The sequence below is a fragment of the Motacilla alba genome, chromosome 29, assembly GCF_015832195.1.
Source record: "Motacilla alba alba isolate MOTALB_02 chromosome 29, Motacilla_alba_V1.0_pri, whole genome shotgun sequence".
Classification (NCBI taxonomy): domain Eukaryota; kingdom Metazoa; phylum Chordata; class Aves; order Passeriformes; family Motacillidae; genus Motacilla; species Motacilla alba.
In genome coordinates, this window is record NC_052044.1 from 243,811 (window position 1) to 257,325 (window position 13,515).

The window sequence follows — 13,515 nt, forward strand, 5'->3', positions numbered from 1 at the left end:
TTCCAGCTTTGAAATGGGGACGAGTCTGGCTGTCTACAAAGACCGGCGACAGTTATTCCCAAACAATTCCCTGTTGCTGAGAACCTGGGCTGTATTATTTCAGCAGGGCGTGTGTGCAGAGTGAGTTCACTCTCCAGAATGCTGTTGGACATGCCAAGCCTAATTCATCAGAAAGATGATCCACCTCATCCAACCCATCCCAGGCTCATACATGCATAAAAGGGCTCTCCCCAGCCCTTGCAGAGCACAGGTTCACCTCTCTCCTTTCCCTCCTACTCCTTGCTCCAGGCCAGCACCTTTGCTCCTTTATTCTAGCTGCAGCATCCACCCCAATCCAAAAAGCCTCAGCAATGTCTCGCCAGTCCACCGTGAGGATTCAGAGGGGGAGAAGTGGCTTCAGTGCTGCTTCGGCCATGGTCCCCAACACGTGCCGGACCAGCTTCAGCTCCTGCTCCGTCACCCGCCTGGGCAGCTGCAATGCTGGCAGTGGCTTTGCCAGGGTCGGGGGGGGCTTTGGAAGCAAAAGCCTCTACAACGTTGGTGGCTGCAAGAAGATCTCCGTGGCTGGAAGGGGTGGCAGCTTCTATGGCTCAGCAGGGTTTGGTGGTGGCGCCGGGAGTGTGTACGGGGGCGGCTTTGGTGTTCCAGCCAACCTTGGCTACGGATATGGGGCCTTTGGGGGTGGCCCTGGATTCCCAGCTGGGGGCATCCACGAAGTCTCCATCAATCAGAGCCTTCTGAAACCACTCAACTTGGAGATTGACCCCAACATCCAAAGGATCCGAAAGGAGGAGAAGGAACAAATCAAAACCCTCAACAACAAATTTGCCTCCTTCATTGACAAGGTGAGATCTGAGCTTTCCTAAATATCTGATTTTTTTGACAGGGACACTTTTCTCTTCTGCTTGATGAGGAGAAAAGCTGATCAAGGAGGAATAGAAGTGAGGAATAAGACTGGAAGATGCCCTGGAAGCTCCAGGGAATGGCACCTGTTCCATAGCGGTTGCCATGAATTAATCATCCAGTGTTTGAGTTCCTCCTCATTTGCTGCTCCCACATCTCACAGGCAGTGGGGAAAGCAATCTCCAGAGGAGAATCCCACACTTCTGGAGATTTTAGGCTGAGCATTTCAGGAGCCTTGGGAACAGCTTTGTAGATGATCAAATGAATTCCAGAAACCCACCTAAAATGACCAAGTAATTGGCACAAGGGAGAAGCAGCTTCTCAATGCTTGAATTCCCTCAAAGGCATTTACATCTGTCACCAAAATGTTTGGATTTTTAGTTCCAAATATCAAAATCTGATCCAAATCTGTCTGTCCACCACATTTCACTGATGCACAAGAACATCTGCTCAGCTCCTGCTCTGGTCAAGCTGCTCCTCTGTGGTTTCAAGGAACACGCTGCAATATTCTGGATATTTAGTGGGGCACAGGAGCTCTACAGAAGGGAAGGAGAAGCAGCACCTTAACAATTTTATTTTAATTAAAGAGCAAGCCCTGCTTTGCTCCTTATGTGATTTTGCTCACATTTTTTCACATAAAATCCCTGTACTTGTTCTCAATTTAAACAATTAATAGGAAGCCAGAAAATCAAGGGTTGTTCCAGAGTTTCTAACACTGAACAGGGTGCCTGTAGTCAAATCTCTCAACAGATGAGAATTTGGCTCTGAAAACCAGCTGGAAGGAGCATTTTACCCTCCCAGCCAGTTCTGAGACCCTCCCATTTGCAGGGAAATTCTCCCCAGTCTCTGTTCTTTCAAAGGCCCTTCAGGATATTTTTCCTTCCAGGTCCGATTCCTTGAGCAACAGAACAAAGTGCTGGAAACCAAGTGGAGCTTGCTGCAGGAGCAGGGAATGAAAACAGTGAGAAACAACCTGGAGCCGCTTTTTGAGACCTACATCAACAACCTGCGGGTGCAGCTGAACTCCTTGCTGAGCGACAAGGGGAGGCTGGAGGGAGAACTCGTCAACACCCAGTACCTGGTCGAGGACTTCAAGAAGAAGTAAGTCTTGAGCTAATGCTCTACTCACCTGAGCAGGTGCAGCCTTTCTCCTCTCAACATCCTTAAACCAACTGGGGGATCCAGGAGAGTCTGGGATCCTGGAATTCCTGGCAATGACTTTCTCTCAAAGAGAAATTTTCTCGGTAATGGAGTAACAGATCCAAGTACGCCAACATTTAGGGAATAATTTGGAGCATGATCAAAGACTTATTAACTAAATTACCTACTGAGAGGGAAAAATTACACAGTAGGTCTGAAAGTTTCAGAGCAGCACATTTCATTTGCTTAAAACAGCAGAAGGAGGATGACTAATGGCCAGAAATAAGTAAAAAATAATGGATTTGTTCGAATAGTTTTGATGTACTTGTTTTAACTGGTTCAGCTCCTGGTGTCTCATTGAGGGAAAAGAGCATTGTATGCAAAATGCTCTGAAGGAAATTCATTCCAGCAAACTCAAATCTTTCTGTTACCTGCCCAAACAAAAACTCCCTGTGCCGTCCTCCTTTAGGTACGAAGATGAGATCAACAGAAGGACCATTGCAGAGAATGAATTTGTGACACTCAAGAAGGTGAGAGAAAATTCCAGGGCACTGTGGGATGGCTCACTGTAGAGCTCTGATCACCCACTCAGTCATAAATCCACCCATTACAATTCCGACCCCTTTACTTTTATTATGGTTTCTTCCCTGGACTGTTATCACAATGCGTGTTCCTGATTTACTGATAGGGGTGTAAACCACCCAAGAATCTCTCATCCCCCAGGACGTAGATGCTTCCTACATGAACAAGGTGGAACTCCAAGCCAGGGCAGATGCACTGAGTGAAGAAATTAATTTCCTGAGAGCACTTTACGAAGCAGTGAGTACAACCAGCTCCAAAACATCCCGGCCCGCAGTGAAGAACTTCTCTCCCTCCGGGAGATGCTAAATCCTTCCCCTCAGCTGAGTTGCACCAACACCTGAGCTGTTCAGATAACGATCTGCAACAGCCTCTCCCAGGTCTGCAGCTCACCTGGAAGGGTGAAAAGGCATCTCCCAAGGGGATTACCTCATTCCCTGTGCTCTTTGCAGGAGCTCTCCCAGATGCAGACCCAGATCTCTGACACCTCAGTGGTTCTCACCATGGACAACAACCGGAACCTGGACCTGGACAGCATCATCTCTGAGGTCAAGGCGCAGTACGAGGACATCGCCAACCGGAGCCGCGCCGAGGCCGAGTCCTGGTACCAGACCAAGGTGAAGGATCTGGGGTTTCCATGCTCTTATCTTCATATCTTGTCTGGAACAGATAAAGACTGATTTTTCCAAGAAAACCTTCCCAGCTGTTGATCTGGGCTGGAGGAGGGGCTCTCAGGCCCCTGGTAACTCCAAAAATGGTGGATTTTCCTTTGACTGTTTGTTCCTCTCTGTGACAGTACGAGGAGCTGCAGGCCACAGCTGGCAGGCATGGGGACGACCTCCGGAACACCAAGCAGGAGATCTCAGAGCTCAACCGCCACGTCCAGAGGCTCCGATCCGAGATTGACAGTGTGAAAAAACAGGTAAAGGGCAGCAAACCCCACTTTTTACCAATTAACCCCCAGACTTGCAAGGGAGAGGAAGGAAAAGGTTGGAGCAACCTGAGCAGTTCTGCTCAGTTTGACCCTTTTTCATTCAAAAAAGAAAACTGTCACTAAAACTGGTGGAGCTGATGGTGCTGGGATAAAACCTTGTGATTGCAGGGGAGGTAAAGAAACACCTGGGTCTGGGGTGGGGACTTTGAGCAGAGCTTTGTGTTCCATAGTGTGCAAACCTGAAAGCTGCCATCGCCGACGCCGAGGAGCGTGGGGAGCTGACCCTCAAGGACGCCAGGGCCAAACTGGCCGAGCTGGAGGATGCTCTGCAACAGGCCAAGGCTGACCTGGCCCGGCAGCTCCGGGAGTACCAGGAGCTCATGAACGTCAAGCTGGCCCTGGACATCGAGATCGCGACCTACAGGAAGCTGCTGGAGGGCGAGGAGTGCAGGTGGGTGGGAAACATCCAGCCCTGGGGCTGGGGATGGCACAGGAGAAGCTCAGCATTTCTGGAATGCTAAGCAAAATGTCAAGAGAGGGAAGATTGTCCCAGATAATGGCAATAACAAAAATCCGTGAATTATGCTGTGATTTTATTTTTCTCCCCAAAGGCCTCTGGGAAATGTATCTTATTGTTCCCCCCCCAATATCAAGAGATTTCTAATCCTCTTCCTTGTGTTCTATCCCTGAACAGGCTGGCTGGAGATGGGGTCCCAGTGAATATCTGTAAGTCTCTAAAATATAAGAATTGCCCTATTTAAACATTCCCGTGTCTCTACACCAAGAAGCCAATGCCTGGAGATACTGAAACATTTCTTTTTCCTCCTTGCAGCCGTCACCAGAACAACAGTGGGAACGGGATACGGAGGAGGGAGCAACCTCAGCATGGGAGGGGGGATCTGCAACTTGGGGAACAGCTTCAACTGTGGGAGCGTTCCCGGGGTGAGCAGCACCACCCTCGGAGCTGGCAGCAGCTCCAGCATGAAGTTTGTCTCCAGCTCCTCCACCAGAAGAAGTTACAGGAGCTAAAATTCTCCTTCCAGTCACCGCCACGCACCGTAAAACACCAAAACTGGTCCCTTACTGGAGCGTGGCGGGGGTGAGCACAACCAGGGCCACCTGCACCCCAAGTCCTGTCCCACAGGAGCCTTACTTTAGGAACTCTCTCTCAGCTGTGTTGTCTTGCACACATCCTGTTGGGCTCAGCCCTGGAACCTGAGTCTCACTGGGTTAAATTTGCAGCTCGCTTGCTCCAGCTCAGCAATTTTTTGGCCGGATTTTGTATATAAAATGTGTCCCATGACTGTTCGTCTCTCTTCACTTTCTGGAGTTTGTCTAATAAAAATGCACATGTAATTTATTCTATTTTGTAGTCCTTTTAATTAAAGAGGTGCAAGAGCACATGCAAACACAGGTAACAAGAACTTTCCCTCAGGCCCTGACCAGTTAAAGGCTCAGATTTTTGCTCCTCACTCAGATTTACTGAATTTCACTGTCAGCAGCCAGAACACTCCAGCCCAGCAGAACCTCAGAGGGAGGTTTGGTGCTGATTTCGACATTCCCTCCCCACGGTGCAGGGAAAACACCTGGAAGCCAAACACCAGGACACGCCAAGGCAGGAGTCAGGCATAGGGGAAAAGGTCTGAGCTTCATTTACTTCCAGCTCCCAGCCCATCGAGCATCCAAGAGCCTGGATCCTGGGGGTGGGATCCCAGCGCCAGGTGTGTGATGTACTTGCACAAACCTCAAACAAGAGGGAATTAACTCCCAGGGGAGCCAGAGCAACCCCCTGGCCTGTTCAGGTGAATCATCCATCCCAAACCCCCGGTGTCACCCACGCCTCGGAGCCAGCAGTGCCAACATCTGCCTGAGCAGGCTGAGAGCCCTCCCTGGCTCAGGGTCCTGGTGCTGATGTTCCCTCCCCTCTGACCACAGAGAGGGGCAGGATCAGGTCCGTGCTCTGGTCAGTAAGAATTATGAACCAGACATGTTCCTACACTGAATTGAATGCCACTAATCCAGTAGCTATTAAAAACCCAAGAAAGGAATTTATTTCACTGTTGAAAAGTGAAAGTCTTCAAGATCCAGTGTTTCTTCAGGTTCTTAGGATATGTTGGAGACATGGTCTTGTTTTGAGAAGGTGGAAGAAAAAACAGAGGAGGTGTAGGGCTTTCAGATGTGGTTCTGACTAATTGGGAGAAATTAATGGAGAAGTAAAAGCAGAGAAACATCTGCAGTGACAGATCTCACTGCTGGAAGGTCACTTGAATTAACAGTTGTGACTGGAAAAAACATGCCAGCCCTCACTCCCTGGATTTTAATAGATTCAAGTAATAAGTAGAGGGGCCCTCTTAAGAAAATACTCACGGATTTGGGGAAATAGAAGGGAACTGGCAGTGCTGGAATGACAGACTGATTCAGGGTTTCCTTCAGGACCAGTAGTTTCCCAAATTTTTCTAGGATGCCCTCTGCTCTGCTTGTGTATCCCTGAGGAAATCTCCTTCCTGAAATCTTGCAGGCCTGGTTGTGGGTCCTCACTCCTGCTCCACCACTTCTCTCAGCAGCCTCCAGGGAAGGAGCAGTATCCTCCCTCCCTCAGAACAGCAGCCTGGGCCAGGTCCGCCAATGGCCCTCCTTCTGCTGCCCAAACACACCCTCTCTAACCATGAGCATATGGGACTGCATAACCCCAGAATCCCTGAGGCTGGAAAAGCCCTCCCAGATCATGGAATCCAACCTGTGCAATCCCCACCTTGTAACCCAGCCCAGAGCACCAAGTGCCACGTCCAGTCCTTCCTTGGACACCTCCAGGATGGGCACTCCAAACCTCCCTGGGCAGCCCCTGCCCATGGAGAAATTCCCCCTGCTGTCCAACCTAAACCTCCCCGGGCACAGTCTGAGGCTGCTTCCCCTGTCCTGTTGTTCCCTTGGAGCAGAGCCTGGCTCTCCCCTGGCTGCCTCCTCCTGCCAGGGAGTTGTGCAGAGCCAGAAGGTCCCCTCTGAGCCTCCTTTTCTCCAGGCTGAGACACCACCGCTCCCTCAGGAGTTCTCCAGACCCTCCCCTGGTGCTCCAGCCCCTTCCCCAGCTCTATTCCCAGCTCTGGACATGCTCCAGCCCCTCATGTTGTGAGGGGTCACTAGACAGGGCATTAGCAGGAGTCTTGGAGAATGTGCCACCAAAAAACAGCTGGGGAGTGGGAAGGATGTGGAGGGAATTTTATGAACAGTGTTCTCAGACCTTTTCTTTCTGTGAAAACTGTCCACGCTCCACAGAATCATCAGGGTTGGAAGAGACCTTCAGGAGGACCCAGTTCAGCCGCCAGCCCAGCACTACCATGACCACCTCAAACCCAAATGTGCCAAATCACCCTGATCAGGAAATATCAGAACCTGGCCCAGGAGGGAGTTTCCATCACCTGTGACGCCAACACTTGGTCCCATGTCCAACAGGGCATCAGAAGGTGCTGCCCACTGCATCCACACCTGGGTCACAGCACAGAGAGTACAAAGCCTGTCATCCAGCCCAGGAAACGCCAGCTCTAGAATATTTGTTCTTTCAGGGCATCACACTTCTGAATGCTCAACCAACCTCCAGCTGTCCTTGCTGAAGAGCAGGGCCCTGGTCTCCAGGCTGTCACCTCCTGCATCCCATCAGATTGCAGCCGTGACCTGGGGCTGGTGTTTCAGCAGGAGAAGATGATCTCCATTAATTCCAGCCCAGCCCAGATTAAAGCCTTAGTCATAATGACATGGATGGTGCTGGCACTCAGGGGCCTGGATTTGCAGCGTGTGGAGGGAGCTGATTGCAGGTTGGTGCCCATAAGGATTTTACAGGGTTCTTTAGGACAGCCTGAGGCTCAGTCACAGGAGCTCCTCTCTTAAAAAAAGCTGCTTGTTGTAACACAGGAGCTGAAACACTCCCAAGACAGTTATTGTCGTTCCAGGGTGTAATGCAAATGTCACAAGAACATAGAGAAAAATAGAAATAAAAATAAAAAACGTTGGCTGAAAGGCAATCAGAGATGATGGGAAACTGCTCATTTCACTCCTGAGACCCTGGTCACGCTCACTTTTTTGTTCAGCTGCCACGTGTGCCAGGACAAGCTCCCGAAAGATGCACCTGCAAACACCTGCGGCACATCCCAGTGCCTGGACGTGGCTGGGGAAGGCTATGGATTGTCGCTGTTGAGTAGGAAATGACACAGGCTCACCAGAAGGCTGATTGGTACAACGTGTTGTTTATTTTGGACTGCTTTTTTTTATAAGTTGTTTTGATTTAGGTGAACTTGATTGGTTATTTAATGAATGTATTTCCCTTGGTTGGGTAATTAACAAGATGCCCTTCTTATAAATAATCTTTGAGAAAAACAAGAAAACAGAGAGTAGGAAAACAACACCTACAGGTTATTTATAATAATAAGTTATCATTGTTTATCTTCAACTTTCTGAAGTCTTTCAGGCTGATTCTGGGAAACTTATTTCGTTTTCTCGCTCTCTGACCAGGCTGGCTGTCACATCTGGGATGGATTCCCAGAAATGCTCTGTGAGCGGGCTGCCACCTCCTTCAAGGAGTGGGTGCTCAGCTGAGCCCCTGACAAAGCCCAGGGGCTACAGGGGCTGGGAAAAGCATGCCCACCCCAGGTCACCCAGACAAAGCACCAGGAGATTCTTGGGAGCCTGCTCTAGGACAATCCCCTGTGTGCCGGAGCCGAGACGCCATGTCCTTCACCAGGGAAATGCCATGTCCTTCACCAGGGAAATGCCTGTTTGGCTTTTCCTGGAAGCCACAGGGGGTAGGAGTGAAGAGAGGTGTCTGTGAGCAATGTCCTAAGCGCTGACTTTCCTGGTGAGTAAGAGGGGAAAAACAACAGGCGTGGGGAGGGCAACCTGGTAGCTCCGTGTAGAGACAAGGTCGTCCCATGAGTCAGGAAACAGATCAAAAATCTGCACAGGTGAAGCCCTGAGAAATTGCCGAGTCAGGGTTTGTGGCATCACAGATGACGGAAACTCCCTTCTGGAGCAGGTTCTGATACGTCACCATCTGGTGTCAGTCCAAATCAGGGTGATCTGGCACATTTGGGGACATGTTTTAGGGTGGTCATGGTAGTGCTGGGCTGAACTGGGTCCTCCTGAAGGTCTCTTCCAACCCTGATGATTCTGTGGAATGTGGACAGTTTTCACAGAAAGAAAAGGTCTGAGAACACTATTCATAAAATTCCCTCCACATCCTTCCCACTCCCCAGCTGTTTTTTGGTGGTGGGTTCTCCAAGACTCCCCCATGACCACCCTGGCCCTCCCTCCATCACCTCTTTCCCTCTCCTGTCCCAGTTGTGCTTTAAAGAATTCTTGTTTAGGCACGGGAACATGAGAACAGCTCCCATCAGGGTGGGACCTGAGGTGCTGTTGCTCCTCTGTAGTTTGCTCAGAACCACGACCCATGATCAGACACTTCTCAGAGCTCAGACCCTGCACCAGCAACCAACATTCCAAAATCAAAAAAATTACCCTTACACAACCTGAGTTGATTCATCCATGAACTGGAGATGAGCAAGTACTTGCCCAATGAGGAACCATCTCCTGCAGCAGTGGAAGGAGGGAGTGGGAAAGGGGTGGCTGCAAACAGGAGCTGAGAAGCCACTATCGAGGTTTTCTCAGATATTTCAACACCAAAAAAAATGCAACCTCTGCCCTTTTTTGAAAGCTCCGTGGATGCTCATGGTGAACTCACTGTGGGTGTGCCGGGCCCGGTTAATCAGCGGGATAAGCGCCACACCGGAGCCATCCCCAGCTCAGGAGGGTATAAAGGGCCAGTCCCAGGCTGGGGGAGCACAGCTTCACCTCCAGCCACTTCCTCTTATTCCTTTATTCCTTGGATCACTCCTGGCAGCTGCCATGTCCCGCCAGTGCACCGTGAGGAGCCAGGCCAGAACGAACTTCAGCGCTGCTTCTGCCTTCATCCCAAATGCCAGCAGCTCCAGCTTCTGCCTGCGCCCTGCACCCCAAGCTGGAAGCTGCGGGGCCACCACTGGCTATGGAAGACTCACTGGAGGGTTTGGAAGCAGGAGCCTCCACAACCTTGGTGAATGCCAGAGGATCTCCATAGCTGGAAGAGGCGGTGTCTCCTACGGACCTGCAGGTTTTGGTGCTGGCACTGGGATCTCCTGTGGGTTCGGTGGGGCAGTTGCTGGTCCGTTTGGGTTTGGTGGTGGCCCTGGATTCCCTGCTGTCCCAGTTGGGGGCATCCATGAAGTGTCAGTCAACCAGAGCCTTCTGAAGCCGCTCAACCTGGAGTTTGACCCCAATATCCAGAGTATCCGTAAGGAGGAGAAGGATCAGATTCAAACCCTCAACAATAAATTTGCCTCCTTCATCGACAAGGTGAGACCTGAGATTCTTGGTTATGCTGTGGTGATTCTTTGGTGGGGAAGCACAAACAAGGGTGAATTATATCTTTAGCTGTAATTTTGCTGCTCCTGTACTGCCAGTTTTAAAATCCCAGCAGCCTGCGAACAAATCCTGAGGGTTTCCAGCTTTGAGACCATTCGCATGTTTCAGGAATGCTGCAGTGAGACCAGAAATCAGGGACAAAGTGGTGGTACTGGCTGTAAGGAAGCAGAGTTGGGAAAGAGAGCGGGAGTGTTTAAATTGCCAGCTGTTCCTGAAGGGCTGAGACCTCCCACCTTCCAGCAAGTGAATCCTCGCAGGATGTGCCTCATGTCCCCGAGGAAAACCATCCTAAAACACTCTTCTCTCTCCAGGTCCGATTCCTTGAACAACAAAACAAGGTCCTGGAGACCAAGTGGGCCCTTCTGCAAGAACAGGGGAACAAAACAGTGAAAAGGGACATTGAGCCCCTCTTTGAGACCTACCTGAACAACCTCAGGAGGCACCTGAGCAGCCTAATGACAGACAAGGAGAACCTGGGAGGGGAGCTGAGCAAGATGCAGAGCATTGCTGAGGACTTCAAGAACAAGTGAGTCTGTTCATGGTCTGCCTGGGCCTGGGTGGGCTGCAACAGATGCAGAAAACGAGGGGAAAAAAGCCTTTTTGCTGACTTAATCCTCTGAGAAAAACATGAGTTTAATACAAGATATGGCTGAAAACTAACAGGCAGAAAATTACAGGGCAAAAAGACCAAGGTGCAGAATTGTACATACAAAAAAAAATTAGAGGCTGGTCCTGAAAACATGAAATAATTTTAAAACAAGCCCAGACCACCCCTCCACCTCTATTCCACAGATACGAAGAGGAGCTCAACAAGCGCGCGGCCGTCGAGAGTGAGTTTGTGACCCTGAAGAAGGTGGGTGCCCACCCACGTGGCCTCCCAAGCCCCTTCTCCAGCTTTTCCTCTGCTTCTCTGAAACTCACCTCATTCTGGTGATGTGTTTCCTCTCCTAGGAGGTGGACACTGCCTACCTGGAAAAGACAGAGCTGCAGGCCAGGCTGGAGTCACTCACAGAGGAGATTGACTTCCTCAGAGCCCTCTACGAAGCTGTGAGCACCAGAGCTTATATCCTTCTCCCAGTCCTTGCCTTCCTTTCCCATTTCAGAGCATCAGGGCTGATTATTTTCCCCTCTGTTGCACTAAATAATTCAATGGTTTTTCCATTTCACATTTCTGCATGAAGCTGTCTTGGAAAAATCCTTTTGTTCACCCAGCTCTGCCCTCTAACCCTGGGGCTTTCCATCCTCCAAGCAATATTTGTGTTGCACCTCTCAGGAGTATTTGCTGCTTTTGCAGGAGCTGTCCCAGCTGCAGAGCCAGATCTCTGACACCTCTGTTATCCTGACCATGGACAACAACCGGAGCCTTGACATGGAGGGGATCATCGCCGAGGTGAAGGCGCAGTACGAGGACATCGCCAACCGCAGCCGCGCCGAGGCCGAGTCCTGGTACCAGTCCAGGGTAAGCGCCTGGGGAGGCTTCTGCAAAGGGAAAGCCATCCTCCCATCCCCAAATTCCCCACGGGAGGTTGGTCCGCTGTGATTTTGATACACAGAACGTCTTCGGATTTAATAACCCTATGAAATTCAGAAGTGTTAGTTTGGGATTGGGAACACACACACATCTTTGAACACGCAAACACCCCCAAACCTACGCTCTGTTGGGCTCTAAATCCAGCTTATTTTCCTCTGACTGTTTGTTCCTCTCTGTGACAGTACGAGGAGCTGCAGGCCACAGCTGGCAGGCATGGGGACGACCTCCGGAACACCAAGCAGGAGATCTCGGAGCTCAACCGCCACGTCCAGAGGCTCCGATCCGAGATTGACAGTGTGAAAAAACAGGTAAAGGGCACCACCAGTGCATCAAACATCACCTTTGCTGTGACCTGACCTCTGAGTTGTCCAGGGAATAAAAATAAAATCAACCAAGGGAGTTCTGCTGGATCAGGAATGAGAGTGACTGGATCTATATCAGAGCAGAGACATCACCAAGAGTTACTCAGTGTAGTATTAATGACCGCAAGGAGATTCTGAGAGCTGTGGAGGTAAATCCAGATTGTGACCTGGCTCAGAACATGGATCAGTTCAATGAATTGAATTCAGTTCATGGATCAGTGATGGCTAAGATCACACCTATTGATGTTAACCCAAACATCAGACGTGGGATCGGGACCCCAGGATAGAAAGAGCTGGATTATGCTCTTGATAAGGAATGAAAGTCTGGATTTTCCCCTGCAGGTCACTGGGTTGCAGACGGCCATCACCGACGCAGAACAGCGTGGGGAGTTAGCCCTCAAGGATGCCAGGGCCAAACTGGAGGAACTGGAGACAGCCCTGCAGAAAGCCAAGGCTGACCTGGCCCGGCAACTCCGGGAATACCAGGAGCTCATGAACGTCAAGCTGGCCCTGGACATCGAGATCGCGACCTACAGGAAGCTGCTGGAGGGCGAGGAGTGCAGGTGGGTGAGATTTTATGTACCAGTTTTCAGAGGTGCAATGGAATTGCAGACCCTGGTCAGGTTTAGGTCCACGTTCAGACCTGAAAGCTGTTTAAAGACCAGTGACTGCCTGTGAAGAGGAGCTGTTTGGGAACAGCAGCCTTTCATACAAACTTCCCACCTTCCAAAAATATTCAAAGGAATTTTTCCTGCCTTTGTGAGCAGGTCCTGCTCACGGGTTCCCTTTGAAGTCTCACTGGCTCTCGTTTGCTCCCTGACAGGCTCTCTGGGGAAGGTGCTGGCTCAGTGAACATCTGTAAGTAACTTTTAGAGACATTTGGCACTTTCTAGATCTACCTCCCACCCCTGCTCAGAGCCTATCCCACTCATCCACTGCCTGTGGATTCCTCTCATGAGGGTGTTTTCCTCTGGCAGCTGTGACCAGAACCACTTCAGGAACGGAATATGGAAGCAGGAACTGCCTGAGCTCCAGTGGTGGGGCTGGAGGTGTGGTCTGTGCTGGAATGGGAATAGGCTCCATCTCCGGAAGTGGACACGGCACAGGTGGCTCATGCATGGTTGGAGGCAGCAGCTCCAGCTTCAAGTCCATCTCCACCAGGAGATGTTATTGAGGAGCTGACTCCAGGTCCCACCAGCGCCAAGGCTTCTCTTGGGTCCAATCCTCATCCAGCTCCTCCAAAAGATTTGGAAATCAAACCCATGTCTCATTATTTATATAAAAGATGCTGTGCTCCTGTTTGTCCTTTGACCCTCAACATTCCTCATTTCCCAGTGTTTGTCTAATAAAAGGCATGTGGAATTAATTATGCTGCATCCTCTTTTTAATTCCAATTATTTTATCTTACCTTGTGGCAAAAGGTGGTTGGTGCAGCACAGTAACTTTGCTGCTTTGAAGGTAAAAAAGGCACATGCAAATTGAGACATCTCCTTCCTCTCCAACTCCATGGACCTCATATCCAACAGAAATAAAACATTTGGATGTTCTATTTCCATGAGGATGGGAAGATATGTACCCTTCCTACTTGGCACAAGAGAAAGCTCTTCTGTCTCAATTCC

The 13,515-nt window shown here is 50.2% G+C and overlaps 2 protein-coding genes across 2 annotated transcripts; both read left to right on the top strand.

Moving 5' to 3' along the window:
• Window positions 1-266: 266 nt before the first annotated feature.
• On the top strand, window positions 267-4,886 carry LOC119712740 (keratin, type II cytoskeletal 6A-like). The gene is made up of 9 exons (XM_038164333.1): window positions 267-845; window positions 1,790-2,004; window positions 2,513-2,573; window positions 2,767-2,862; window positions 3,075-3,239; window positions 3,419-3,544; window positions 3,787-4,007; window positions 4,251-4,282; window positions 4,389-4,886. The coding sequence occupies exons 1-9, from the start codon at window positions 351-353 to the stop codon at window positions 4,583-4,585; spliced, it is 1,608 nt and encodes a 535-aa protein (XP_038020261.1). The 5' UTR covers window positions 267-350; the 3' UTR covers window positions 4,586-4,886.
• A 4,556-nt stretch (window positions 4,887-9,442) lies between these two features.
• On the top strand, window positions 9,443-13,070 carry LOC119712764 (keratin, type II cytoskeletal 75-like). The gene is made up of 9 exons (XM_038164386.1): window positions 9,443-9,934; window positions 10,315-10,529; window positions 10,796-10,856; window positions 10,955-11,050; window positions 11,298-11,462; window positions 11,717-11,842; window positions 12,239-12,459; window positions 12,720-12,754; window positions 12,874-13,070. Exons 1-9 carry the CDS (start codon window positions 9,449-9,451, stop codon window positions 13,068-13,070), a joined length of 1,602 nt encoding a protein of 533 aa, XP_038020314.1. The 5' UTR covers window positions 9,443-9,448.
• Window positions 13,071-13,515: the final 445 nt, after the last annotated feature.